At 36.0% G+C, this 26,397-nt stretch overlaps 1 protein-coding gene across 1 annotated transcript in view; it reads left to right on the top strand.

The window, feature by feature from the left end:
• The window catches only part of DOCK3 (dedicator of cytokinesis 3), a 568,243-nt gene that overhangs the window by 128,046 nt on the left and 413,800 nt on the right, over positions 1 to 26,397 (top strand). The window contains exon 3 of the mRNA XM_064595595.1: positions 17,650 to 17,690. Within this exon, the coding sequence (XP_064451665.1) occupies positions 17,650 to 17,690 (41 nt within the window). The remainder of the gene's footprint in view (positions 1 to 17,649; positions 17,691 to 26,397) is intronic.

The following is a 26,397-nucleotide window of genomic DNA, read 5'->3' as shown; positions in this document are numbered from 1 at the left end:
CCTCACCTCTATGTTCAACTAATATTTGACAAAGCAGGAAAGAACATCCAATGGAGAAAAGACAGTCTCTTCAACAAATGGTGTTGGGAAAATTGGACAGCTACGTGCAGAAGGATGAAACTGGATCATTTTCTTACACCATACACAGAAATACATTTAAAATTATACGAAAACAATGGATCACCACATCAAAATTAATGATGTATGGTGACATAATAAAATTAAAAAAACAAAAACAAAAAAACCAACAAAAATGGATGAAACACTTAAACGTAAGATAGGAATCCATCAAAATCTTAGATGTGAACACAAGCAGCAGCCTCTTTGACCTCAACAACAACAACTTCTTGCCAAACACGTCTTCAGAGGCAAGGGAAACAAAAGCCAAAATGAACTATTGGGGCTTCCATCAAGATAAAAAGCTTTTGCAGATCAAAGGAAACAATCAACCAAACTAAAAGGCAACCTATGGAATGGGAGAAAATATTTGCAAATATCTTATCAGACAAAGGCCCAGTATCCAAAATCTGTAAAGAACTTATCATACTCAACACCCAAAAAACAAATAATCCAGTCAAAAAATGGGCAGAAGACATGAACAGACATTTTTCCAAAGAAGACATCCAAATGGCCAACAGACATGAAAAAATGTTCAGTCAGTATCACTTGGCATCAGGGAAATACAAATGAAAACCACAATGAGATACCATGTCACAGCAGTCAGAATGGCTAAAATTAACAAGTCAGGAAACAGAAGATGTTGGCGATGATGTGGAGAATGGGGAACCCTCTTACACTGTTGGTGGGAATGCAAACTGGTGCAGCCACTCTGGAAAACAGTAGGGAGATTCCTCAAAAAGTTAAATATAGAACTACCCTATGACCCTGGAATTGCACTCCTAGGTATTTACCCAAAGAATACAAAAATAGTGAATCGAAGGGGCACATGAACCCAAATGTTTACAGCAGCACTATCAACAATAGTCAAATTCTGGAAAGAGCCCACATGTCCATCGACTGATGAATGGATAAGAAAGATGTGATACATATATATAATGGAATATTACTCAGCCATTAGAAAGAATGAAATCTAACCATTTGTAACAATGTGGATAGAACTGGAATGTATTATCCTAAGCTAAATAATAAGTCAGAGAAAGACAATTATATATTTCACTCATGTGGAATTTAAGAAACAAAACATGAATATAGGGGAAAGGAGGGAAAATAAGATAAAAACGGAGTTAAATCATAAGAGACTCTTAACTATAGAGAATAAACTGGGGGTTGCTAGAAAGGAGGAATGTGGATGGATGTCCCAAATGGGTGATGGGCATTAAGGAGAGCACTTGTAATGAGCACTGGGTGTTTTATGTAAGTGATGAGTCACCAAATTCTATTGAAACCAATGCTACACTGTGTATTAAATAACTTGAATTTAAATTAAGAAATCAGTTTGACTTTTTTTATATACAGAAAGTGTGTTTGGCATGACCAGTCATGGAAGGTATAATCCAGAGTTAAACTGACAAATGTATATTCTTCCACCTATCCCAGTTCATTCACACAGTAAGTACTTACTGAGCACTTACTTAGTGATAATAAGGACAGATACACACTAGTCTGCTACTCTCTGACTTCTGTAACAATTATCTGGTATTCTCATTTTCTTCTATTTCTTTGTACCTTATTTACCCTTTAAACAGTATAATGCTTTTCAGTTCTGTCATCTTTGAATGTATAGTGAATCCTTAGCTGCCTCTCTCTTTTTTTAAATTTAAATTCAATTAGCCAACATATAGTTACATCATTAGTTTTTTTTTTTTTTTAAGATTTTGTTTATTTATTTGACAGAGACACAGTGAGAGAGGGAACACAATCAGGGAGAGTGGGAGAGGGAGAAGCAGGCTTCCCGCTGGGCAGGGAGCCCGATGCGAGGCTCGATCCCAGGACCCTGGGATCATGACCTGAGCCGAAGGCAGACGATTAACCGACTGAGCCACCCAGGCGCCCCAGTACATCATTAGTTTTTGATGGAGTGTTCAATGTGAGGATGGTCTGGCTGCGACATCTGTCATCCCATTGATCACAATGGTTGATTTGGCTAATCTGGCTGGCTAGTCCCTTTCCTCCCTTACCACTCCATGTGCCTCTGTCCTGAAGCTGCACACTCAGTCCTTCTAAGAGGACGATCTTCCCTGATAGAGGAGGACTGTTCTTCATTCCTAGGTCAAGTATATACGAGTAGCTGTGTTCCCCTGCTAGAACCTCCAAACAAGCTCTCAAGGTCCACTTGCTGTCTTTCTAAAATATATAATTTGCTTCTTGCTCTTCAATATTATGTGGTTATACTTTTTTAAAAACCTATTTTTTATATATGTTTTCGTCTCCTTTGTGGATTAATTGCTTAAGTAGAATACACTTTGAATAACTCTTAAATTCTAAAATCCCAAATGATGTCAGTATGAAATAGGATTTAGCACTACATCTCAGCTAGAAATTTAGTTTTACTTATAACCTTAATTTTTAATTACATTTTATAAAATGACATTTTTTAGAGTTTAGGTTTATATTTTTTAATGTAGAATTTTTAGATATACATTAATAAATTTTCTCATTTCATTAGTGTATACTTTTAAAATTTATTTTAGGTGATATTACCATTTTTAGTAAATGTAATCAATGATGTTTAAGTTGATGAAATGCATATGTGTCATTTTTTCAGTGATCTCCACTAGGATTATGTCTGGGTGAAGGAAGTTTACATAGCATGGGACTGTTTCTATATTAAATGAGGCCAAGACTTGAGAAATATGAACTCCATAAGCAAACTTTTTTATGAGATATCTGTGCTACAGTATCACTGTATGCTTTCACCATGTTACTAAAATCCAATATAATTTTTCAGGGTTCAGTTAATATCCTAGATCTTTTGGTTTTACTGTTATTTTTCCACTGTAGTTTTCTATTTGTCATTTTCTATCTTATTTTGTGAACCTTTTATAAGGAATTTTTAGAAAGTGAGATTATGATTTGCATTGATATTTTTAAAAGATTTTTTTATTATTATGTTATGTTAATCACCATACATTACATCATTGGTTTTTGATGTAGTGTTCCATGATTCATTGTTTGCGTATAACACCCAGTGCTCCATGCAGAACGTGCCCTCTTTAATATCCATCACCAGGCTAACCCATCCTCCCGCGCTCCTCCCCTCTAGAACCCTCAGTTTGTTTTTCAGAGTCCATCGTCTCTCATGGTGTTTTTTTAAGTGAGATTACAATCTGCCTTTTATTTTGTTTACTTGGTACTAGTTCTTTTCCTGACTCTTTTCAGTAGAGGACGTTTCTCAGTAGTAATTCTTACTTCTTGTATTGATGAGTTTAATGTTATAAAGAATTTTTGTAAACCTAGCTTAGAGGAAACTTCGTTTGGCTTTTCATGAAAAACTATACACCTAGTGATAAACTATATAGACTAAGAAAATAAGCTTATTCTCTTAGGTGAGTCTGTTTTAGGATATTAAATCAAAAGATACATTTTGGTTTATTTTAGTTCTCATATTCCTAATTTACTTTCTACATCTGGTTGATTTTGGTAGAAGTCTTTAAGACTGCCAGTAGATGGAAAGCTCTAGATAGTATTTTTTATGAAGGTGAATTATGATTAAAAGTCCGTTGAAAGCTATAAGCGTGAGAGATGGCTTTTTAATAAAATTATGGCTAAAATCAAATTTGTCAGGCAAATAGGCTCTATTATTGATCAGTAATTATGGACAGATTATATGGTGAAAAAAAATCATTCTTATTTTGTTAGAAGAGTTACTCACTTTCCATGGGTTTGGAGGCTTTTATACTCATTTACTCCAGTTTTATGTTTCACGATTGTAGTTTCTGTTGCAAGTGGTAAATCTTCTTTATAAGAGTGTATCAACATTTTGCTGGTAAGAAAAGAAGATGTGGATGTTAGTTCATGCACTAATTTGAACTTTTGTTAGATGGGTAAGAGTATTTTAAAAAAAAAATTACATTCCTAGTTTTCCAAAAATGAGTTAAGAGATCTGTTTAGGAGTTTGTATTTTTGGACCCCTAATGTTTCTTAGAATGAATACCATTCATATTAAGAAAATTCAGGCTGCAGTTATTTTATTTCATAAATCCAGTCTCCTCTGTAAAGTCTCCACTTGAAGTGTTATTTAGTGTATGAGTTAGTTTAGGGTTAAAAGTTTTAGTGTATGTTACTCCTCTTTCACACCCTGCTCACCCCATAACTGAGTTATTACAACGTGTCAGACATTGTGCAAGGCATTTTACATATATCAATGCTAATTTTATCAACGGACTTGCCAGGTAAGTGTTATCACCCCGTATGTTACAGATTCATTCTTTCTTTCATTCACCAAATATTTGAGTGCCTAATGGAGGTGAAGTACTCTTCTAGCTCCTGGCACTCAGCTATAAAAGAGTAAAGCAAAGTCCTTGTTCTCATTGAGAAGATTAAGGAAGGATAAAACAGGAAGTAGCAGATAGAGTGACTGTGTGTACTGGGGTGGGGTGGGGGGTTTCTATGTATTTATGTAGGATAATCATGGAAGGTCTTTCTGAGAAGATAACAGTTGGGCAGAGAACACATGGGGGTAAGGAAGCAATCCTGTGGTTTTCTGGGAGAAGAGCAGTCCAGGCATATGTGCAAAAAGTATAAAGGCCTGAAGTGGCAGCTTGCTTAGTGAGTTGAAGGAATTGCAGGGGAGACTGGTGTGGCTGCAGTAGAAGGGTTGGTTGGGGAGGAGCAGGGAGAGTAGTGGGAGATGAGATCAACAGAGCCTGTAGTAAGGACTTTGGAATTTACTTTGAGATGGGATGACATTAGACAGTTTGAGCAGAGGAATAACTGTGGCTCAAAGAGCTATACTTTGCTTCTGGAATTTGAAGACAATACCCAAACTTTTCCCAGTAGTTCTTGCATTGGAAAGTTTCATCATCAGACATTTGGGTGAAATGAAGAATTCTTTGTTTTTCACAATATTCCTTTGATAAACGTCCCTAGTTTAGAAGTTAGAGTTGCAACCAGTTATTGAGGAAGGGAAAACCTGGTGTTTCTGGAGGCAACACTTGTTTAGCATTTCTTAGAATTCAATCATGATAGTATGACTCAAAGATATACATGATAATTGATTCCCTGAAGGGAACAGTCTTTGTAGTAAATTATAATCTTGAATGTTGTAATAATGCCTTCCTTTCCTCATTCCATTTTCCATAAAAATTGAGATCTGAAAATGTTAGAGGATAAAAATATGTCTGAATCTTAAGTTCCTAATAGTGATCAAACCATCACATGTTGACTTAATATGGGAAATAGTCCAGTATACTCTTCAATTAAATGCATCTGATGACAGTGAAACTGATGAGGTCTCAGACAATATGACCAATGGGGTTTCACTTTGTGCCCCAGCATTGTGAAATCTTGGTAAGTTGAAAATCAATGAGGAAAATGGAAGGAGAGATTTATAGCTACAAAGGTAGATTGTCCAGGATTCTTGTAAAAGAAAACCAGACATTTAAAAGATGCTTTTTTGTGCTAGCTAATTAAAAACATCTCTTTCCTATAGATTCTTAATGATTTTGGAAATATTTGAATTGTTCTTTTGATTCTTTATCTGAGAAGTTACAAACTTTTGTTCTGTATAAGACCTAAAAGGAATGAATTCTCTATCTTCTTCCTTCTCTCTTTTCTTCTTATCCTTTCTTCACTCTCTTCAGTTCTAAATCTTGCATGGAATGAGCACATTTAGCAAAATTTGTAGCAGAAATTTGGTTTTAAGAAATGAAGGGAGGGGGAGTCAGAGGGGGAGATGAGCCATGAGAGACTATGGACTCTGAGAAACAAACTGAGGGTTTTAGAGGGGAGGGGGGTGGGGGAATGGGTTGGCCCAGTGATGGGTATTAAGGAGGGCACGTGCTGCATGGAGCACTGGGTGTTATACACAAACAATGAATCATGGAACCCTACATCAAAAACTAATGATGTACTGTGTGGTGACTAACATAACATAATAAAATAAAATAAAATTTAAAAAAAAATAAGAAAAGGTGATACCTGAAATTCATTGATCACAGTCCTCATGATCCTCACAATGGTGGCATCCCATGTAGGTGATAATGTTGTGTTTTTGAAGCTGCTTAGTACTCTACAAAACTGATCTCAGTCTTCCTCTCCTCTGTCCCTCGACCTCCCATTGAGAAGCAAGAGTTTATATCACATTCTTTTATTTTATTTTTATTTTTTTATATTGTATTCTAATGCATATATTTAGTTAATAAAGAAACAACTTCTGATAAGCAATATTGTGAGAATTCACTGGGTGAGAAATTACTGACCTTCATAAACATATGTTATCTGATTAAATGTTTACATGAAATCTTGAGGTGGTGCTTCATCCTATTTATTCTCTCATTATCATTTTATAAGAACATAAATAAATAAGTGACATAGTCATTTGTACCAAAATATGTTGTATTGAAACATATGGATTACATGGCTCCTTAATAGTTTTTTGTTGAGTAATACAAGGGAGATTCAGATGTTAACTGAATGGCATTGCAGTCAGATCAAAAATGACCTTTTATAAGATTTAACAGAGATAGCCTCAAGGATTTATGAAATACGAGAAAGTATGGAAGGGTGACCAGTACTTTGATATTGTGTATAATATATTAAAGGCAACAGAGCATTTCTGTAAATGTCTCCTAGTGCATATATACAGGAAATTCACTAAGGACATAATTCTCAACCTTTTGAGACGCAGTGCTGGCCTGCCTTCTTTCCCTTTAAAAGGTTTATTGAGATATAATTCACACACCATAAAAATCACCCTTTAAGGATGTGTACAGTTCACTGTTTTTCTAGTATAGAGTTGTGCAACTATCACCACTGACTAATTTTAGAATATTTTTATAACCTGAGAAGGAAACCCCACTCATATTAGTAAACACTCCCCATACTTTTCTATCCCCAGCCTCTGGCAACCACTAATCTATTTTCTCTATCTGTGGATTTGACTATTCTGGACATTTCATATAAATGTAATTATTTAATTTGTGTCTCGCTTCTTTTACTTAGCACAGTGTTCAAGCTTCATCCATGTGAAGTATGTATCAGAACTTGATTTCTTTTTGGGCGCCAGGGTGGCTCTGTCGGTTAAGCGTCTGCCTTCGGCTCAGGTCATGGTCCTGGGGTCCTTGGATCAAGTCCCACGTCTGTCTCCCTGCTCAGTGGGGAGCCTGCTTCTCCCTCTCCCTCTGCTGCTCCCCCTGCTTGTGCTCTCTCTCTCTGACAAATAAATAAATAAAATCTTAAAAAAAAAAAAAGAACTCGGTTTCTTTTTATGGTTAACTAGTATTCCAATGTAGGCATATACCATATTTTATTTATCCGTTCATCAGGTGACATACATTTGGGATGTTATCACCTTTTGGCTGTTGTGAATAGTGCTGTTGTGAACATTTGTGTGCAGATAGTTGTTTGAATACCTGTTTTAAAATTTTTTTGTTATATACCTAAGGGGAATTGTTGGGTCATATGGTAGTTTTATCTTTAACATTTTTAAAAAATTTATTATGTTATGTTAATCACCATACATTACATCATTAGTTTTTGATGTAGTGTTCCATAATTCATTGTTTGCATATAACACCCAGTGTTCCATTCCACGTGCCCACTTTAATACCCATCACCAGGCAAAAACATCTCCCCACCCCCTCCCCTCTAGAACCCTCAGTTTATTTCTCACAGTCCATAGTCTCTCATGGTTCATCTCCCGCTCCAATTTTCCACTCTTCATTTTTCCCTTCCTACTATATATTTTTTTTAACATATAATATTTGTTTCAGAGGTACAGGTCTGTGATTCAACAGTCTTACACAATTTACAGTGCTCACCATAGCAGATACCCTCCCCACTGTCTATCACCCAGACACCCCATCCCTCCCACTCCCCACCACTCCAGCAACCCTCAGTTTGTTTCCTGAGATTAAGAATTCCTCATATCAGTGAGATCATATGATACATGTCTTTCTCTGATTGACGTATTTCGCTCCGCATTAATACCCTCCAGTTCCATCCATGTTGTTGCAAATTTCATTCCTTTTGTTGGCTGCATAATATTCCATTGTATATATATACCACATCTTCTCTATGCATTCATCTGTCGATGGACATCTTGGCTCTTTCCACAGTTTGGCTATTGTGGACATTGCTGCTATAAACATTGGGGTGCACGTACCCATTTGGATCCCTGCATTTGTATCTTTGGGGTAAATACCCAGTAGTGCAATTGCTGGGTCATAGGGCAGCTCCATTCTCAACTTGTCCTTGCTGGGGGCCGGGTTAGGTAATCTGCTCAGGTTTGCTCTGGGGAGCTTTTGTTCCCTGCAAGCTTTCCATATAGCTTTGGAGGACGGGAAAGAAAAATGGCAGCCTCCCAGTCTCCGCCCTGGAGGAGCCAAGAACTCGGGGTCTCACTCCTCAGTGAGCCCCCAGAGAAAAGCAGTCAGTCACTCCCATCTCCCCAGTCTCTGGCCGCACTCCATGCTCACCCGGCCTGTGACTGAACGTTTCTGTCTCTGGCACCTGACCCCGTTTGGAGTCTCCACACCTAGCAGATTCCTGCGGTGAGCTCCTGTGCCGCCCCTCCCGGGGGAGGAAGGGGAGTCTCCCCAGATCTGCCACTTGTTGGGTCCCTGCTGGAAGAGCAGTGGCCCGACTGTGCTGGGGATCACAGTTTATGGCAACCCTGAGCTGAGAGCCCACTCCTCGGCTCCATCTTTGCAGCTGGCTTCCCTGCTCTGATACCTGGGAGTTCTGCCACACTCAGGCACCCCCTGTCTTTCTGTGATCCTGAGGGTCCTGAGACCACACTGTCCCAATGAGGGTTCCACCCCCCGCTTAGCCGCAGGAGCGACGTCCCTCAGCAGAGCCGACTTCTAAAAGTTCTGATTTTGTGCTCCGCTGCTTTATCACTTCCTGGTAGCGGCTGACAGGCTCCCTCCCCCTGCGTTGTATCTTCCCAAATATCGCCTCAGATTCAGTTTTCTGCACGTCCTACCTTCCAGAAAGTGGTCGCTCTTCTGTTCAGAGAGTTGCTGCTATTCTTTTCTTCAATCTCCTGTTGAGTTCGTAGGTGTTCAGAATGGTTTGATCCCTATCCAGCTGAATTCCTGGGAGCAGACGAAATTTAGGTCTCCTACTCTTCTGCCATCTTGCCTATCTTTAACATGTTGAGGAACTAGCAAAATGTTTTCTAAAGTGGCTTCACCATTTTACAAACCTGTCAGTAATGTACAAGCATTCCAATTATCTCCATATCTTTGTTAATACTTGTTACTGTCTGTGTTTGTCATTGCATTGGGGGAGAAATGGTATCTCACTATGGTTTTGATTTTTATTTGTTTAATGACTAATGATGTTGAATTTCTTTTCATGTTTTGTATCTTCTCTGGAAAAAATGTTCATTTAAGTCTTTTCCCTGTTTAAGTAAGTTATCTTTTCATTTAGTTATGAGTTTTTTTTATATATTCTGGATACTGGTCTCATATCAGGTATATGATTTGTAAATATTTTTGCCCATTCTGTGGGTTGTAGTTTAATTTTTTTGATGTCCTTTGAGGAACAAAGCTTTTAATTTTGATGAAGTCTTTTTTTAATTTTTTGAGGCATGTCCACACTGTTTTCCAAAGTGGCTGTACCAACTTGCATTCCCACCAACAGTGTAAGAGGATTCCCCTTTCTCCATAGCTTCTCCAGCATTTGTTTTTTGCCTTGTCAGTTTTTGCCATTCTAACTGGTGTAAGGTGGTATCTCAATGTGGTTTTGATTTGAATTTCCCTGATGGCTAATGATGATGAACATTTTTTTCATGTGCCTGTTAGCCATTTGTATGTCTTCTTCAGAGAAGTGTCTTTTCATATCTTCTGCCTATTTTTTGACTTATTTGTTTTTTGGGTGTTGAGTTTGAGAAATTAACAATAGAGCCACCCTATGACCCAGCAATTGCAGTCCTGGGTATTTATCCCAAAGACACAGATGTAGTGAAAAGAAGGGCCATATGCACCCCAATGTTCATAGCCACAGTGTCTGCAATAGCCAAACTGTGGAAAGAGCTGAGATGCCCTTCAACAGATGAATGGATAAAGAAGATGTTGTCCATATATACAGTGGAATATTACTCAGCCATCAGAAAAGATGAATACCTAACTTTTACATCAACGTGGATAGGACTGGAGATTATGCTAAGTGAAATAAGTCAAGCAGAGAAAGTTATATGGTTTCACTTATTTGTGGAACATAAGGAATAGCATGGAGGACATTAGGAGAAGGAAGGGAAAAATGGGGGGAATTGGAGGGAGAGATGAACTATGAGAGACCATGGACTCTGAGAAACAAACAGGGTTTTAGAGGGGAGGGGGGAGGAGGGATTGGTTAGCCTGGTGATGGGTATTAAGGAGGGCACGTACTGCATGGAGCACTGGGTGTTATACGAAAACAATGGATAGTGAATCACCACATCAAAAACCAGTGATGTATGGTGACTAACACATAATAAAATTTAAAAAAACAATAAAAAAAACTAATGATGTATTGTATGGTCACTAACATAATAAGAAAAATTTTTGATGAAGTCAAATTTACTTTCTCTGTTGTTGCTTGTGCATGAAACCAGTGTTTAACCGAAGGTCATGAAGATCTATAGTTGTGTTTTCTTCTATGAATCTTTGCATTTTTAAAATATAAATATTTTTAATGTCTTTGGCAACTCAGACCCCCCCCCCAGATTTCCAAAAATTTCTCTAGAATGCAGTAATATCCCCAATTCAATGCTACTCTCTAAGGGATAATATACAGAAGTAGAATTTCAGTGTCATACAATATGCATATAATAAGTACTGCATTGTTTTTGAAAATGGGGACCATTTATTATCACCCTCACTAGCAATATCTGTTTGCTCTACAGTCTCTTGCCAACACCTGCTATTTTAGAATTTAAAATAAAAATTCTAATGAATGTGATAGATGTGAAATGTTATCCTGTTGTCTGTGTGTATGTGTGTGTGTTTGTTTTAGTTGGTTTTTGGTGTATAACTTATGTGTAGTAAATGTCACCCTTTTTGGAGTACATTTCTGTGAATTTTGATAAATGTATAATCTTATAACTATCACCACCGTTAGGATACAGAACATTTTTGTCACCCCCAATGTAACATCAGGCTCTTTGTAGTCAACCGTCCTTCTTAATCCCCTTCCCCCAGGCTTGGCAACCACTGATTTATTTTCTGTCCCTCTGGTTTTGTGTTTTCTAGAATGTTAAATAAATGGAATCATACATCATATAGCTTGTTGTGTCTGGCTTTTTCTTTTCACTTAGCATAATGCATTAAAATTCATTCATGTTGTATGTATCTGTGGCTTGTTTTTTTCTGAGTAGTATTTCCTCATACAGATTTAAGCCACATTTTATTTATCCATGTAGCAGTTGATAGACATTTGAGTTGCTTTATTTTTGAAGATTATGAATAAAGTTGTTATAAACATTGTGTATAAATTTTAGTATGGACTTTTTTCTCTATTGGGTAAATACCTAGAGGTGCAATTGGTGGGTCATATAGTAAGTGCATTTAAAAATAGGCTTTATTTTTTTAGAGTAATTTTAGGCTCCTAACAAAACTGCGCAGAAAGTATAGAGAATTCCCATATATCCCCTACCTCCACACATGCACAGCGTCCCCCACTATCAAGATCCACACTAGAGTGGGTACATTTTTTAAAATCAGCGAACCTATGTTGGCATATCATTGTCACCCCAAATCCAAAGTTTACATCAGGGTTCACTCTTGGTGGTGTACATTCTATTGGTTTGGATACGTATATAATGACATGTATCCACCATTATAGTATCATACAGAATAGTTTCACTGCCCTAAAAATTCTCTCCATCTATTTATCCTTCCCTTCCTGCAACCATTGGCAACCACTGATCTTTTAACTGCCTCCATGGTTTTGCCTTTTATAGGATGTCATATAGTTGGAATCATATAGTATGTGACCTTTTCAGATTGGCTTTTCTCATTTAGTAATATGCAGTGTAAGTCCCTCAATGCGTTTTTTTTTTTTTTTTTTTTGTGGCTTGCTGGCTTATTTTTTTTTTATCACTAAATAATATACCAGTGTCTGGATGTACCACAGTTTATTTATCCATTTACCTGAAGGATATCTTGGTTGCTTTCACATTTTGGCAGTTATGAATAAAGCTGCTATAAATATCCAGGTGCAGGTTTTTGTGTGGACATAAATGTTCAGTTCATTTGAGTAAATACCAAAGAGTCAGACTTTTGAATCATATGGTAAGAGTATATTTAGTTTTGTAAGAAACTGCCAAACCACCTTACAAAATGGCTGTACCATTTTGTATTCCCACCAGCAATGAATGAGAGTTCCTGTTGCTCCACATCCTTATCAGCATTTGGTGTTGTCAGTGTTTTGGATTTTGGCCATTATGCTAGATATGTAGTGGTATCTTATTATTTAATTTGTAATTCTTTTTTTTTTAAATTATGTTAATCACCATACGGTACTTCATTAGTTTTTGATGTAGTGTTCCATGATTCATTGTTTGCATATAACACCCAATGCTCATTGCAATATGTGCCCTCCTTAATACCCATCACTGCGCTAACCCATCCTCCCACCCCTCTCCCCTCTGAAACCCTCGTATGTTTCCTGGAGTCCATAGTCTCTCATGGTTCGTCTCCCCTTCCAATTTCTGCCCCTTCATTTTTCCCTTCCTTCTCCTAATGTCCTCCATGTTATTCCTTATGTTCCACATATAAGTGAAACCATGCTTGACTTATTTCATTTAGCATAATCCCCTTCAGTTCCATCCATGTCGATGCAAATGATGAGTATTCATCCTTTCTGATGGCTGGGAAATATTCTGTTGTATATAGGAACCACATCTTCTTTATCCATTCCTCTTTTGATGGGCATCTCGGCTCTTTCCAAAGTTTAGCTATTGTAGACATGGCTGCTATGGACATTGGGGTGCATGTACCCCTTGTTTTCACTACATCTGTATCTTTGGGGTAAATACCTAGTAGTGCAATTGCTGGGTCATAGGGTAGCTCTATTTTTAACATCTTGAGGAATCTCCATACTGTTTTCCAAAGTGGTTGTATCAACTTGCATTCCCACCAACAGTGTAAGAGTGTTCCCCTTTCTCCACAACCTCTCCAACTTTTGTTGTTTCCTGCTTTGTTATAATTTTTGCCATTCTAACTGGTGTAAGGTGGTATCTCAATGTGGCTTTGATTTGAATTTCCCTGATGGCTAATGATGATGAACATTTTTTCATGTGTCTCTTAGCCATTTGTATGACTTCTTTGGAGAAGTGTCTGTTTTTGTCTTCTGCCCATTTTTTGACTGGGTTATTTGTTTTTTGAGTGTTGAGTTTGAGAAGTTCTTTATAAATACCGGCCTGTTATCTATAGTGTCATTTGCAAATATCTTCTCCCAGTCTGTGGGTTGCCTCTTTGTTTTGTTGAGTGTTCCTTTGCTGTGTAGAAGCTTTTTATCTTGATGATGTCCAAAAAGTTCAATTTCGCTTTTGTTTCCCTTGCCTTTGAAGATGTGTCTTAAAAGAAGTTGCTGAGGCTGATGTTGAAGAGGTTACTGCCTATGTTCTCCTCTAGGATTTTGATAATTTGTAATTCTTGAATTACATTTGATGTTGAACGTTTTTTCATATGCTTTTTTGCCATCTGTATATCTTCTTTAATGGGGTGTCTGTTCAGGTCTTTTGCTTATTTTTTGATTGAGCTATTTTTAAGTTTTAAGAGTTCTTTGTGTATTTTAGGTAACAGTCTTATATGAGGTATGTCTTTTATAAATATTTTATCCTGGTCTGTGGTTTGTCTTTGAATTCTCTTGACAGTGTTTTTTTTTTGCAGAGCAGTGGTTTTAATTTTAATGAAGTCTAGGTTATTGATTTTTTCTGTGTCTAGATTCATTTTTTTTATGTCGATGTCCAGTTGTCCCAGCAGCATTTGTTGCAAAGACTGCCTTTTCTCCATTGTATCATCTTTGCTCCTTTGTTAAAGATTAGTTGACTGTATTTATGTGTGTCTACTTCTGTGCTCTCTATTCTGTTCTATTGATCTGTTTGTTCTTTCTCTAATAGTGCACTGTCTTGATTACTATAGCTTTATAATAGTAAGTTTTGAAGTCAGGTAGTCTGATCTTCCATTTTTGTTACTCTCCTTCAATATTATGTTGCCTATTCTAGATCTTTTACCTTTCCATATAAACTTTATACTCAGTCTGTCAATATCCAAAAAACAGCTTGCTGAGATTTTTATTGGCAATAGGTTGTCTTTTCATGCTGTTGATTGTGTCTTTTGATGCACAGAAGTTTTAAATTTTGATGTAGTCCAATTTATCTATTTTTACTTTACCATCTTTTGGTGTCATGTCCAAGAAATCATTTTCAAGTTTACATTATGAAGATTTTCAATGTTATCTTCTAAGAGTTTTGTGACTCTTAGAAAAGCAAAATTTTAAAACTTTTATGAAGATTACATTATTAATTCTTTTATAGAGTATGCCTAAGAAATTCTTGTCTATTCCAAGGTCACAAAAATGTTTTTCCCTTGTTTCTGTACCAGTTTTACACTTTCACATTTTTTAAAAAAGATTTTATTTATTTATTTGACAGAGAGAGAGAGACACAGTGAGAGGGGGAGCACAAGCAGGGGGTGGGGAGAGGAAGAAGCAGGCTTCTCGCTGAGCAGGGCTTGATCCTGATGCAGGGCTCGATCCCAGGATGCCGGGATCATGGCCTGAGCTGAAGGCAGATGCTTAACGACTGAGCCACCCAGGCGCCCCTACAATTTTACATTTAATTTTTTGACAATTGTGTTTATAATATAAGGTATGGCTTGAGGTTTTTGTTTGTTTGTTTTGGTAAATGTATATCCAATTGTTTCAGCACCATTTGTTGAAAAGACTGTTATTTCTGTTTGCATCTTTGTTGAAATCAGTTGTTCATTTATGTGTGGATTTTTTCCTGGTTTCTAATGTATTTTATTGGTAATATTTTTTATTCCTTTTCAAAATTAATTTGACTATTCTAGTAATCCGTTGCTTAAATTTTAGAAAGAACTCAATACCTACCAAAATTTTTGCTGGGATTTTGATTGGCATTATATTGAATCTGTAGACCAATTAGGGTTAATTGACATCTTAACATTACAGAGTTTTACAATTTATAAACATGGTAAACCTCTTCATTTATTTTGGTCTTTTTGATTTCCCCTATTCTGTCCTCTTCAGGGGATGTTAGTTTTCTGGTTTTCATCACTAATATCGGGTTTTTGGTTTTCAAGTCTAAAATAAGGCTTGCAGGGAGGGAAATGGGATAGGGCAAGTTAAAAAGCTCTTTGTTTTCATCAAGATTCAGATTTCTTGAATAAATACTGTTTGGATTATTTCAGGTCTTTGGTTTATTTCCAGAGTTCTATAGAATTTGATTTTGACAGTTTTTGCCAGGATTCTTACTGCTTTTATTGAAGAAAGGCCTTTTGAAGATCCTTTTCTGCCATTCCTGCTGATACCATTTTCTATTTGTTTCTTAAGCTATTATAAAACATCACATTTGATAAATCACTTTTTCTTTTTAATAAATGAAGATATTGAAACTCTCAAGGTGTAAATTAAGTTATTCAAATTTATTATCTCAGCTGTTGTACTAAACATAAACAAGGATATTTCTTCTTTTATTGGTTGTTATGATTTCAGGAAAGTTGATTTTTTTTCCTTATAGCTTAGTTGCAAGATTTAAAGGTTAATATATAGAGGCCTCATAAAATGAGTTTGGAAGTTTTCCTTCCATTTCTAGGTATTAATTCTTGAAATGTTAGTTGAATTCCCCTGGGAAGCCATCTGGCCCTGGGCTTTTGTTTGTTGGGAGATTTTTGATTACAGCTTCAATTTCCTTAGTGGTTATAGGTCTTTTCAGGTTTTCTCTTTCTTCCTGGTTCAGTTTTGGTAGTTGATACCTCTCTAGGAATGCATCCATTTCTTCCAGATGATCTAATTTGCGGGTGTATAGTTGCTCATAATATGTTCTTATAATTGTTCGGGTATTTCTTTGGTGTTGGTTATGATCTCTCCTCTTTCATTCATGATTTTATTTATTTGGGTCCTTTCTCTTTTCTTTTTGATAAGTCTGGCCAGGGGTTTATCGTTCTTGTTAATTCTTTCAAAGAACCAGCTCCTAGAATATTATGCAGCCATCAAAAGGAATGAAATCTTGCCATTTGCAACAACATGGATGGAACTGGAGGGTATTATGCTGAGCGAAATAAGTCAATGAGAGAAAGACATGTATCATATGACCTCACCAATATGAGGAATTCTTAATCTCAGAAACCAAACTGAGGGTTGCTGGAGTGGTGGGGGGTGGCAGGGTTGGGTGGCTGAGTGATAGATATTGGAGAGGGTATGTGCTATGGTGAGCACTGTGAATTGTGTAAGACTGTTGAAACACAGACCTGTACCTCTGAAACAAATAATACATTATATGTTAAAAAAAAAAAAGATATCAAGAGGGGAAGAATGAAAGGGGGGAAATTGGACGGCGAGACGAACCATGAGAGACTATGTACTCTTGAGAAAGAAACTGAGGGTTCTAGAGGGGAGGGGGTAGGGGAATGGGTTAGCCCGGTGATGGGTATTAAAGAGGGCACGTTCTGCATGGAGCACTGGGTGTTATATGCCAACAATGAATCATGGAACACTACATCAAAAACTAATGATGTAATGTATGGTGATTAACATAACATAATAAAAAAAAAAAGGTTAATACATAGAACAACCTCTCAATTCCAGTATATGGAATTAAGAACAGTAAGATCCCAATTATTACTAGCTATTATGAATCATCTCCTTTTCTTCATCATCCTCCTTTCAATACAGCTCACTGGAACTTTTTCCTCTTAAACTCAAGCAGAGAAAGTATAATAAAACTCTAAAAATAATAGATTGGAATTGAGAAAATTTGGTAATGAAATTTCCTTTCTCTGAAAATTGTTTTTATTGTGTAATTGAAACTTTGATTATTATTCCTGTGTATGAATGCTGAGAGGGAATAACTGAATCACAGAAGTCAATTTTAGCATCTGGAAAGCCAAGAAATGAGAGTAGTGTAGTTTTGTGCATGGGACACTGAATAAGACCAGGAAACAGGAAGTCTGGGCTCTAGTCTCTATCTTCAACCAAAAAAGCTGTATGATTTTGGCATTTTTCTGCTGCTAACAGTTTCATCTGGGAATTTTCATAGAGTTGAATTATATATCCTCTGAGGCCTTTTTTAATTTTTTGGGCTTTATTCAGTTGAAAGTTGTACCTTTTGAAGAAAATTGGAAATGTATTTATTGTAAGACTGTTCCTTTTAGAGTAAACTACTATTAATAAAGGCACAAGTAGTGAGCCTTTACTAGAAAGTTGTGCATTTATTTTCCCCCTAAAATACTCACATTATGTGTTTTATAGGAAATAACAACAATATGAATTTAATATCATTTGTCTGCTTTGTTTTAGGTTGGTACAGAGGAGTTTCAACAAAGAAGCCAAATGTAAAGGTAATGAAAAGTTTATTGTTACCGTTTCTAATGTAGGAAGTTACCTGGATGTTTATTTGATATAAAAATAATTATTACTTGTCCATCTTTTAATCTTTTACAATAGCCACACTCATTCTTTCTTTACAGAGCTGTATCAGACCCTGCTCTGTGTCAGCAGTATTAAAATGCTTTTTTTAAAAGGCAGAAAATTCATGTATGATCATAGCTACAAAGCTTCTTTTGATAAAGCCTATTTAGGACATTTAATATTTTTTCCTTCAAGTATTTGACAAAAAGTAAATTAACCTCACAACCAACACGCAGAAATACAAACAACTGTAAGAGAATATTGTGAACAATTACATGCCAACAAATTGGGCAGTTTGGAAGAAATGGCTGAATTCCTAGAAACATATAAAGTACCAAAACTGAAACAGGACAAAATAGAAAACCTGAACAGACCCATAACAAGCAAAGAAATTGAAGCAGTAATCAAAAATCTACCAATAAATAAGCATCCAGGGCTGGGTGGCTTCCCAGGGGAATTCTACCAAACATTTAAAGAAGAATTAATACCTGTTCTGAAGGTTTTCCAAAAAATAGAAATGGCAGGAAAAATTCTAAACTCATTCTATGAGGCTAGCATTACCTTGATCCCATAACCAGACAAAGAACCCATTAAAAATGAGGATTACAGACCAATATCCCTGATGAACATGGATGGAGAAATTCTTACCAAGGGGATGCCTGGGTGACTTAGTCCATTAAGCATCTGCCTTCGGCTCAGGTCATGATCCCAGGGTCCTGGGATTGAATCCCACATCGGGCTCCTTGCTCAGTCGGGAGCCTGCTTCTCCCCCTGCCTACTCCGCCTGCTGCTCTCCGTGCTTGTGCACTCGCACTCTCCCTCTCTCTGACAAATAAATAAATAAAATCTTAAAAAAAATTCTTACCAAGATACTAGCTAGTAGGATCCAATAGTACATTAAAAGGATTATTCATCTCTACCAAGTGGTATTCATTTCTGGGTAGCAGGAGTGGTTCAATATCCGCATACCAATCAACATCATACATCACATTAATAATAAAAGGTAAGAACCATATGATCCCTCAACAGATGCAGAAAAGCATTAGACAAAATACAGCATCATTTCTTGGTAAAAATCTTCCACAATGTAAGGATAGAGGGAATACACCTCAACATCATAAAGGCCATATATGAAAGACCCACAGCTAATATCATCCTCAATGGGGAAAAACTGAGAGCTTTTCCCCTTAAGGTCAGGTACACGACAGGGATGTTCACTCTCACCACCGTTGTTCAGTATAGTACTGGAAGTCGTAGCCTCAGCAATCAGACAACAAAAAGAACTAAAAAGCATCCAGATTGGTAAAGAAGTTGAACTTTCACTCTTTGCAGATGACATGATACTCTATGTAGAAAACCCAAAGACTCCACCCAAAAATTGGTAGAACTCTTAAAGGAATTGCAAAGTGGCAGGATATAAAATCAATGGACAGAAGTCTGTTGCATTTCTATACACCGATAATGGAGTAGCAGAAAGAGAAATCAAGGAATCGATCCTGTTTACAGTTGTACCAAAAACCATGATACCTAAGAATAAACCTAACTAAAGAGGTAAAAGATCTGTACTCTGAAAACTTTAGAACACTTATGAAAGAAATTGAGGAAGACATAAAAAAATGGAAAAATCTTCCATGCTCATGGATTGGAAGAAGAAATATTGTTAAAATAGCTATACTACCCAAAGCAGTCTACACATTCATTGCAATCCCTATCAAAATAGCACCAGCATTTTTCACAGAGCTGGAAGAAACAATTCTAAAATTTGTATGGAATCAGAAAATACCCTGAAAAGCCAAAGTAATGTTGAAAAAGAAAACCAAAGCTAGAGATGTCACAATTCTGGACTTCAAGCTGTATTACAAAGCAGTAGTCATCAAAACCGTATGGTACTGGCACAGAAACAGACACATAGATCAATGGAACAGAATAGAAAACCCCAAAATGGACCCTCACCTCTGTGGTTAACTAATCTTCAACAGAGTAGGAAAGAACATCCAATGGAAAAAAAACAATCTCTTTAACAAACTGTTTTGGGAAAGTTGGACAGCCACATGCAGAAGAATGAAACTGGACCACTTTCTTACATCATACACAAAAATAAATTAAAAATGGATGGAAGATCTAAATGTGAGAGAGGAAAGACTAAATGTGAGACAGGAACCCATCAAAATCCTAGAGGAAAACACAGACAGCAACCTCTTTGACCTCAGCCTCAGCAATTTCTTGCTAGAAACATCTCCAGAGGCAAGGGAAACAAAGGCAAAAATGAACTATTGGGACTTCATCAGGATAAAAAGCTTCTGCACAGCAAAGGAAACAGTCAACAAAAGTGAAAGGCAACCCGTGGAATGGGAGAAGATATTTGCAAATGACATATCAGATAAAGCGCTAGTATCCAAAATTTATAAAGAACTTATCAAACTCAACACCCAAAAAACAAAAAATCCCATCAAGAAATGGGCAGAAGACATGAACAGACATTTCTCCAAAGAAGACATACAGATGGCCAACAAGACATAGGAAAATATGCTGTATATCACTTGGCATTAGGGAAATACAAATCAAACCACAAGACCTTGGCTAATTGAATTAAAAAAAACCAACACAATGAGATACCACCTCACAGCAGTCAGAATGGCTAAAATTAACAAGTCAGGAAACAGAAGATGTTGGTGGCAATGCAGAGAATAGGAAACCCTCTTTACACTGTTGGTGTGAATGCAAAGTGGTGCAGCCATTCTGGAAGACAGTATGGAGGTTCCTCAAAAAGTTAAAAATAGAGCTACCCTATGACCCAGCAATTGTACTACTAGGTATTTACCCAAAGGATACAAAAATAGTGATTCAAAGGAACACATGCACCCCAATGTTTATAGCAACAATGTCCACAGTAGCCAAACTGTGGTAAGAGCCCAGGTGTCCATTGACAGATGAATGGATAAAGAATATGTGTGTGTGTATATATATATGAATATTATGCAGCTATCAAAAAGAATGAAATCTTGCCATTTGCAACAATGTGGATGGAACTAGAGGGTATTATGATAAAGTGAAATAATTGACTCAGAGAGTGACAATTATCATATGATTTCACTCATGTGGAATTTAAGAAAGAAAACAGATGAATATAAGGGAAGTAAAGGAAAAATAAAATAAGATAAAAACAGAGGGAGGCAAACCATAAGAGACTCTTAACTATAGGGAACAAACAGTGTTGTTGGAGGGAGGTGGGTGAGGCATGGGGTAATTTGGTGATGGGCATTAAGGAGGGAACTTGTTATAATGAGCACTGGGTGTTATATGCAAGTGATGAATCACTAAATTCTACCCCTGAAGCTTATGATATATACTATATGTTAACTAAATTGAATTTAAATAAAAAACTTATTACGGGGGGCACGTGTGGTGATGGGCCCTGGGTGTTATATGCAACTAGTGATTGTTGAACACTACATCAAAAACTAATGTGTATTATATGTCGGTTAATTGAACACAATAAAATAAATAATTTAATAAAAGTAAATTGACTTATTCATAGTCCTAATCTTGTGGAGGTATGTGTTTATTAAGACAAATTTACTTCTAAAATACAAAATGGAAAAAACTTTTTTTTTATTATGTACAGTTAGCCACTGTATGTATAGTACATAGTTTTTGATGTAGTGTTCAGTGATTTGTTAGTTAAGTAAAATACAAAATGGAAAAAACTTTCAGGTAATTTTCAATTAGATGTCCTTGTTGATGACAATATTGTTGTTAAAATATGAATTTAAATGACTTTTTATGAACTAGATTTTATATATTTATTGTTACCAATTAATATTGATTTGATCAAAAAGTGTATTTTAAATGGCAGATATAATACATTTAGGAACATTTTTCTCCAGTCATGCATTTGCAAAAACTTCTTTCTACCTACTCTTTCATATAATTAATATTATCAGCTTTTCTTATATTTTTTATGTAGCTTAATATTTAATATATAATGCTTTTTTCTTATGTAGAAAAATATTGAAATTATCATGTACTATTTTTATTAAAAAAGAAAATTGTTTAGAGTTCTAACTAATTTTGCCAGTACAGTCATTCAGTTTGTTAGTTTATTAGGTAATGATTATAAGAAGGCAGTATCTTCAAATTTTAATTCCTTCCAGCCAGGGCTTCTCATCCTTGGCATTGTTCACCTCTTGGGCCAGATAATTCTTCATTGTGGGTAATTGTCTTGTGCATTTTAAGATGCTTAGCAGCATATGTAAGCTCTATTCAGTAAATGTCAGTAACAAATTCCCCCTCAAGTTGTGGCAATGAAAAATGTCTGCAGACATTGCCAAAGCCCCCCCTCCCCTACTGCCCCCAAGGGTGGGGTGACGGTGATGGTGGTAAAATTGCCCCTGATTGAAAACCACTGCTCATAGGTAATTTTTTCTTGTGTTTCTAATTTTTAAAAAAGATTATATTTATTTGAGAGAGAGAGAGAACAAGCTGGGTAAGGGGGGAGAGGGGCAGAGTGGGAGGGAGAAGCATTTTCCTCATTGAGCAAGGAGCCCAATGTGGGACTTGATCCCAGGACCTTGAGATCATGACCTCAGCAGAAGGCAGACACTCAACCAACTGAGCCACCCAGGTGCCTCAGTCAGAGTTCTGTTTTAGAGTGAGGAAAAGGTGCTCAGAATCTCATACCTATTTTCTAAATTCCTTTTCCTATAACAAAGGTGTTTAGAGACTATGGGAGAGGCCACTTTGTAATTAATCTTAGCAGTGATTTCATAAGCTAATCAAAATGAAAAAAACAAATTAATCTTAAGTGTTTGAGCTCATTTTATCTGACCAGACTCCTTTAATTTCTTTACTTTTGACTAATGTGGTACTTCTGAGATTGTGCATTTTGGAAATACCAACTTCATTTTAGAATCTTAGATTATTGTATATTTATTAATAATATATCTGTATACCTTTTAATAGCTTGCATTTGTATTATTTTTTGTACTGATATTCTTAAACTTTAAAAATTTAATAGATGGAAATAACAATTTCATTTCCTGTGGCAATGATATTTTGTGGAACCATGGTGAAAATTCTTTAGTGTTTGTAAAATATAATCATTTAGTGATTCCACACAGTTAAAGTGATAAAAAATGCATTTCTATGTATCTTTTATTTGTCTTAATATTATAGTCACAATAAATAAAAATTTCAGTAGGTTTTTCATAGCTGTTAGTGGTTAAAGAAAATTAAAAGGCGACTTATTACTATGTTTTGAGTTGTGTATGACTTATACTAAAAATAAAACTCGAAATAGCCCAAATAAAATAATATCTGAAGTAGATAGCAAATACAGTGTTCAGAAATCTCCATAAGTGGTAAAACATTTTTTTCTATAAAACAGTTTTAAAAAGTCTCAAAGCTTAATTGTTTTGTTCTCTATGAATACTCTGTAATAAGATGTTACATTCTTAAGGGAAAAGTGGGATGATTATAAAATACCCTTTCAGTTATATATTTTTGTGACCACATGCTAAAGTTGTACGTTTAAGAGAGGGATATTATGTAGGAAAAATATACTACTCAGTTTTATTCTCAATGATCTTAAGAATGATAGGTTTTTGTCTTTTGCATTTTTTGAAGACTTTATTTTTACAGAATACACTATAAGGTAGAACTTATTTTGGCTGTATAATTTTAGAAATCAGAAGTTTTTGAGACACAATATTATCTTCTGGTGAAACGTCATGTTACATAATTGTTAGGCTCGCCATAATACTAGCTTTCTTAAGAATATACATAAAGAAAGAATAAGAGAGTAAGATAAGATTAAGGACAGCAGATATTTGACAATAATTTTGTGTTTTTTTATAAAACATATGCTCAAGAGGAAAAGAATGACATTCAAGAGAGTTTATATTTCCCATTTTGTAGTTTCAGGATCAGCTTTTATGTAATTACTGTCAACTGGATACCTAGAATTCTGCCAGATAGCTACAGGGCCTTATAGAGTGTTTTACATTGCAAAAGTAGAGGTATAGAGGCATGGAACTGCAAGAAATGTTCAAAGAATGTTAGATAGTCCAAACTGGCTAGGGCATAGTACAGGAAAGAGATGGATGGTAAGGCAGGAAAGGGAGGGTGGATCCATATTTGAAGACTCTTATATGCCAAAGAATATAAGGAATGCTAAAGAATTTGGATTTTCTCTCTGGCAATGGGGAAACTGCCATTTAACAGAGGCATGGATCTATTCTTGCCACACAGCATAATAATAATTATTTTTTAAATAGATGTACTTATTTATTTGAGAGGGAGGAGAGAGAGAACAAGTGAGCGTGTAGGGAGGGAGGGGCAGAAGGGGGGAGAGAGAATCTCAAGCAGAACCCCTCAGTGAGTGTGAAGCCCGACGTAGGCCTCAATCTTATGATCCTGAGATCATGATCTGAGCAGAAATTAAGTCAGACTCTTGATGTGCACTTAATCCACTGAGCCACCCAGGCGCCCATATGCAGCATAATTATAAAATAAAGTTTTGCCATCAGGGAAGTGCAAATCAAAACCACAATGAGATACCACCTTACACCTGTTAGAATCATGGAACACTACATCAAAAACTAATGATGAGTACTCTATGGTGACTAACATAACATAATAAAAAAAAATTATAAAAAAAGATAAGTGAAAAAAAGGGAATAACAAATGTTGGGGAGGATGTGGAGAAAGGGGAACCCTCTTACACTGCTGGTGGGAATGCAAGCTGGTACAGCCACTCTGGAAAACAGTATGGAGGTTCCTCAGGATGTTAAAAATAGAGCTACTCTATGACCCAGCAATTGCACTATTGGGTATTTACCCCAAAGGTACAGATGTAGTGAAAAGAAGGGGCACATGCACCCCAATGTTCATAGCAGCATTGTCCACAATAGCCAAACTGTGGAAGGAGCCAAGATGTCCTTCAACAGATGTATGGATAAAGAAGATGTGGTTCATATATACAATGGAATATTACTCAGCCATCAGAAAGGATGAATACCTACCATTTGCATCGACATGGAGGAAACTGGATGGTATTACGCTATGTGAAATAAGTCAAGCAGAGAAAGACAATTATCATATGGTTTCACTCATATGTGGAATATAAGGAATAGTGCAGAGGACCATAGGGGAAGGGAGGGAAAACTGAATGGGAAGAAATCAGAGAGGGAGACAAACAGTGAGAGAGTCTGGACTCCGGGAAATAAATTGAGGGTTGCAGAAGGGAGGGATTGGGGGGATGGGGTAACTGGGTGATGGGCATTAAGGAGGGCATGTGATCTGATGAGCACTGGGTGTTATACACAACTAATGAATCATTGAACACTACATCAAAAACTAATGATGTACTATTAGAACTTAATTAAAAAAAGGAAAAAATATAAAAGAGTTTATTGGAGAAGCAGTAAGCACCTGTTAAAGATACTTATTGAAGCTATGAATTGTTTATGGATGAATTCTAAAATTGCTCTGAAATACTGTAGTAGGTAAAAATGTGTATGTGGGGATTAATAAATCAAGATTGGCAAAATGTTAATAATCATTAAAGGTGAATGGTAGGTTCATGTAGGCTCAGTACGTTCTGTCTAATTCTCTATGTATTTGAAATGGGGATAACATTATTACTTATTTATAGAATTGTTACAAGGAATCAATGATCTTACATGAAGCTCTTAACACAGTGCTTAACACATGATAACAGCACAATAAATATTTACTTCTGTTGCTATAACAACTACTGCTATGATAGCATAGGACTTGCAAATGAGACTTTAAAGACTTGACAACACCTTGAAGGACAGAAAAAGAGGAACTAGTACAGAGACTGAGAAATAGAGGAGATAGTTGGCTAAGGAGAAGACAGGTGTTTTGTCGTTTTTTTTTTAAAGGGTAATTAATGATTTCAAGTTCTGTGGAGTAGACTAGTAGAATGGGTACTGAGTAGGGGCTATTATATTTGGCAATTAGAAGGCCATTGGTGACTTTTAAGGGATTCTGATTTAATAGCATGATAGTGGCATAGAGCCAGAATCTAGTGAGTAGATTATGGGTGTAAGGAAGAAAGTAGATACAGATTCTAAGGAATGTAAATTTGTTGGTTGGGGAGTAGAAAACTCTGATGAACATTTTGAATTTGATTTATATAAAATTCTAGAAAATGCTAATAATTTATAATGCCTTAAGTTTAGTGGTTCCCTGCCAATAGTGTTGAAGAGATGGATGGATTACAGAAAGATATGAGAAAACTTTTGGGGGTGGTGCAAATTACTTTATTTTAATTGTGCTCATGATTTCACTGTAAATATACTTTATGCCAAAAAGGCACCAAATTCTATACTGTTAGTATTTGCATTTTATGGTATATCAGCTATACCTCAATTAAGTTGTTAAAAAAAAATGGCTCTTATATTAAACCCTGAAGATGTGATTTCGTATTTATTCTGAAAGTTATCATTTCAGTTTCTCAATTTACTTTCTAGTTTTAGTGATTAATTTTGATACAGACTTGGTCAAATATCAAGTAATACTGAGACCTTTCTAACAATTATTTTTATTTTTATTATTATTTTTAAAAAATATTTTATTTTATTTATTTTTATTTATTTGACAGAGAGAAAG

This window comes from Mirounga angustirostris, unplaced genomic scaffold, assembly GCF_029215605.1.
Source record: "Mirounga angustirostris isolate CCGP_5_RB_7025 unplaced genomic scaffold, mMirAng1.0.hap1 SCAF_1, whole genome shotgun sequence".
NCBI lineage: Eukaryota > Metazoa > Chordata > Mammalia > Carnivora > Phocidae > Mirounga > Mirounga angustirostris.
The sequence above is the reverse complement of the archived record's forward strand: the minus strand, read 5'-3'. Positions and strand labels throughout refer to the sequence as shown.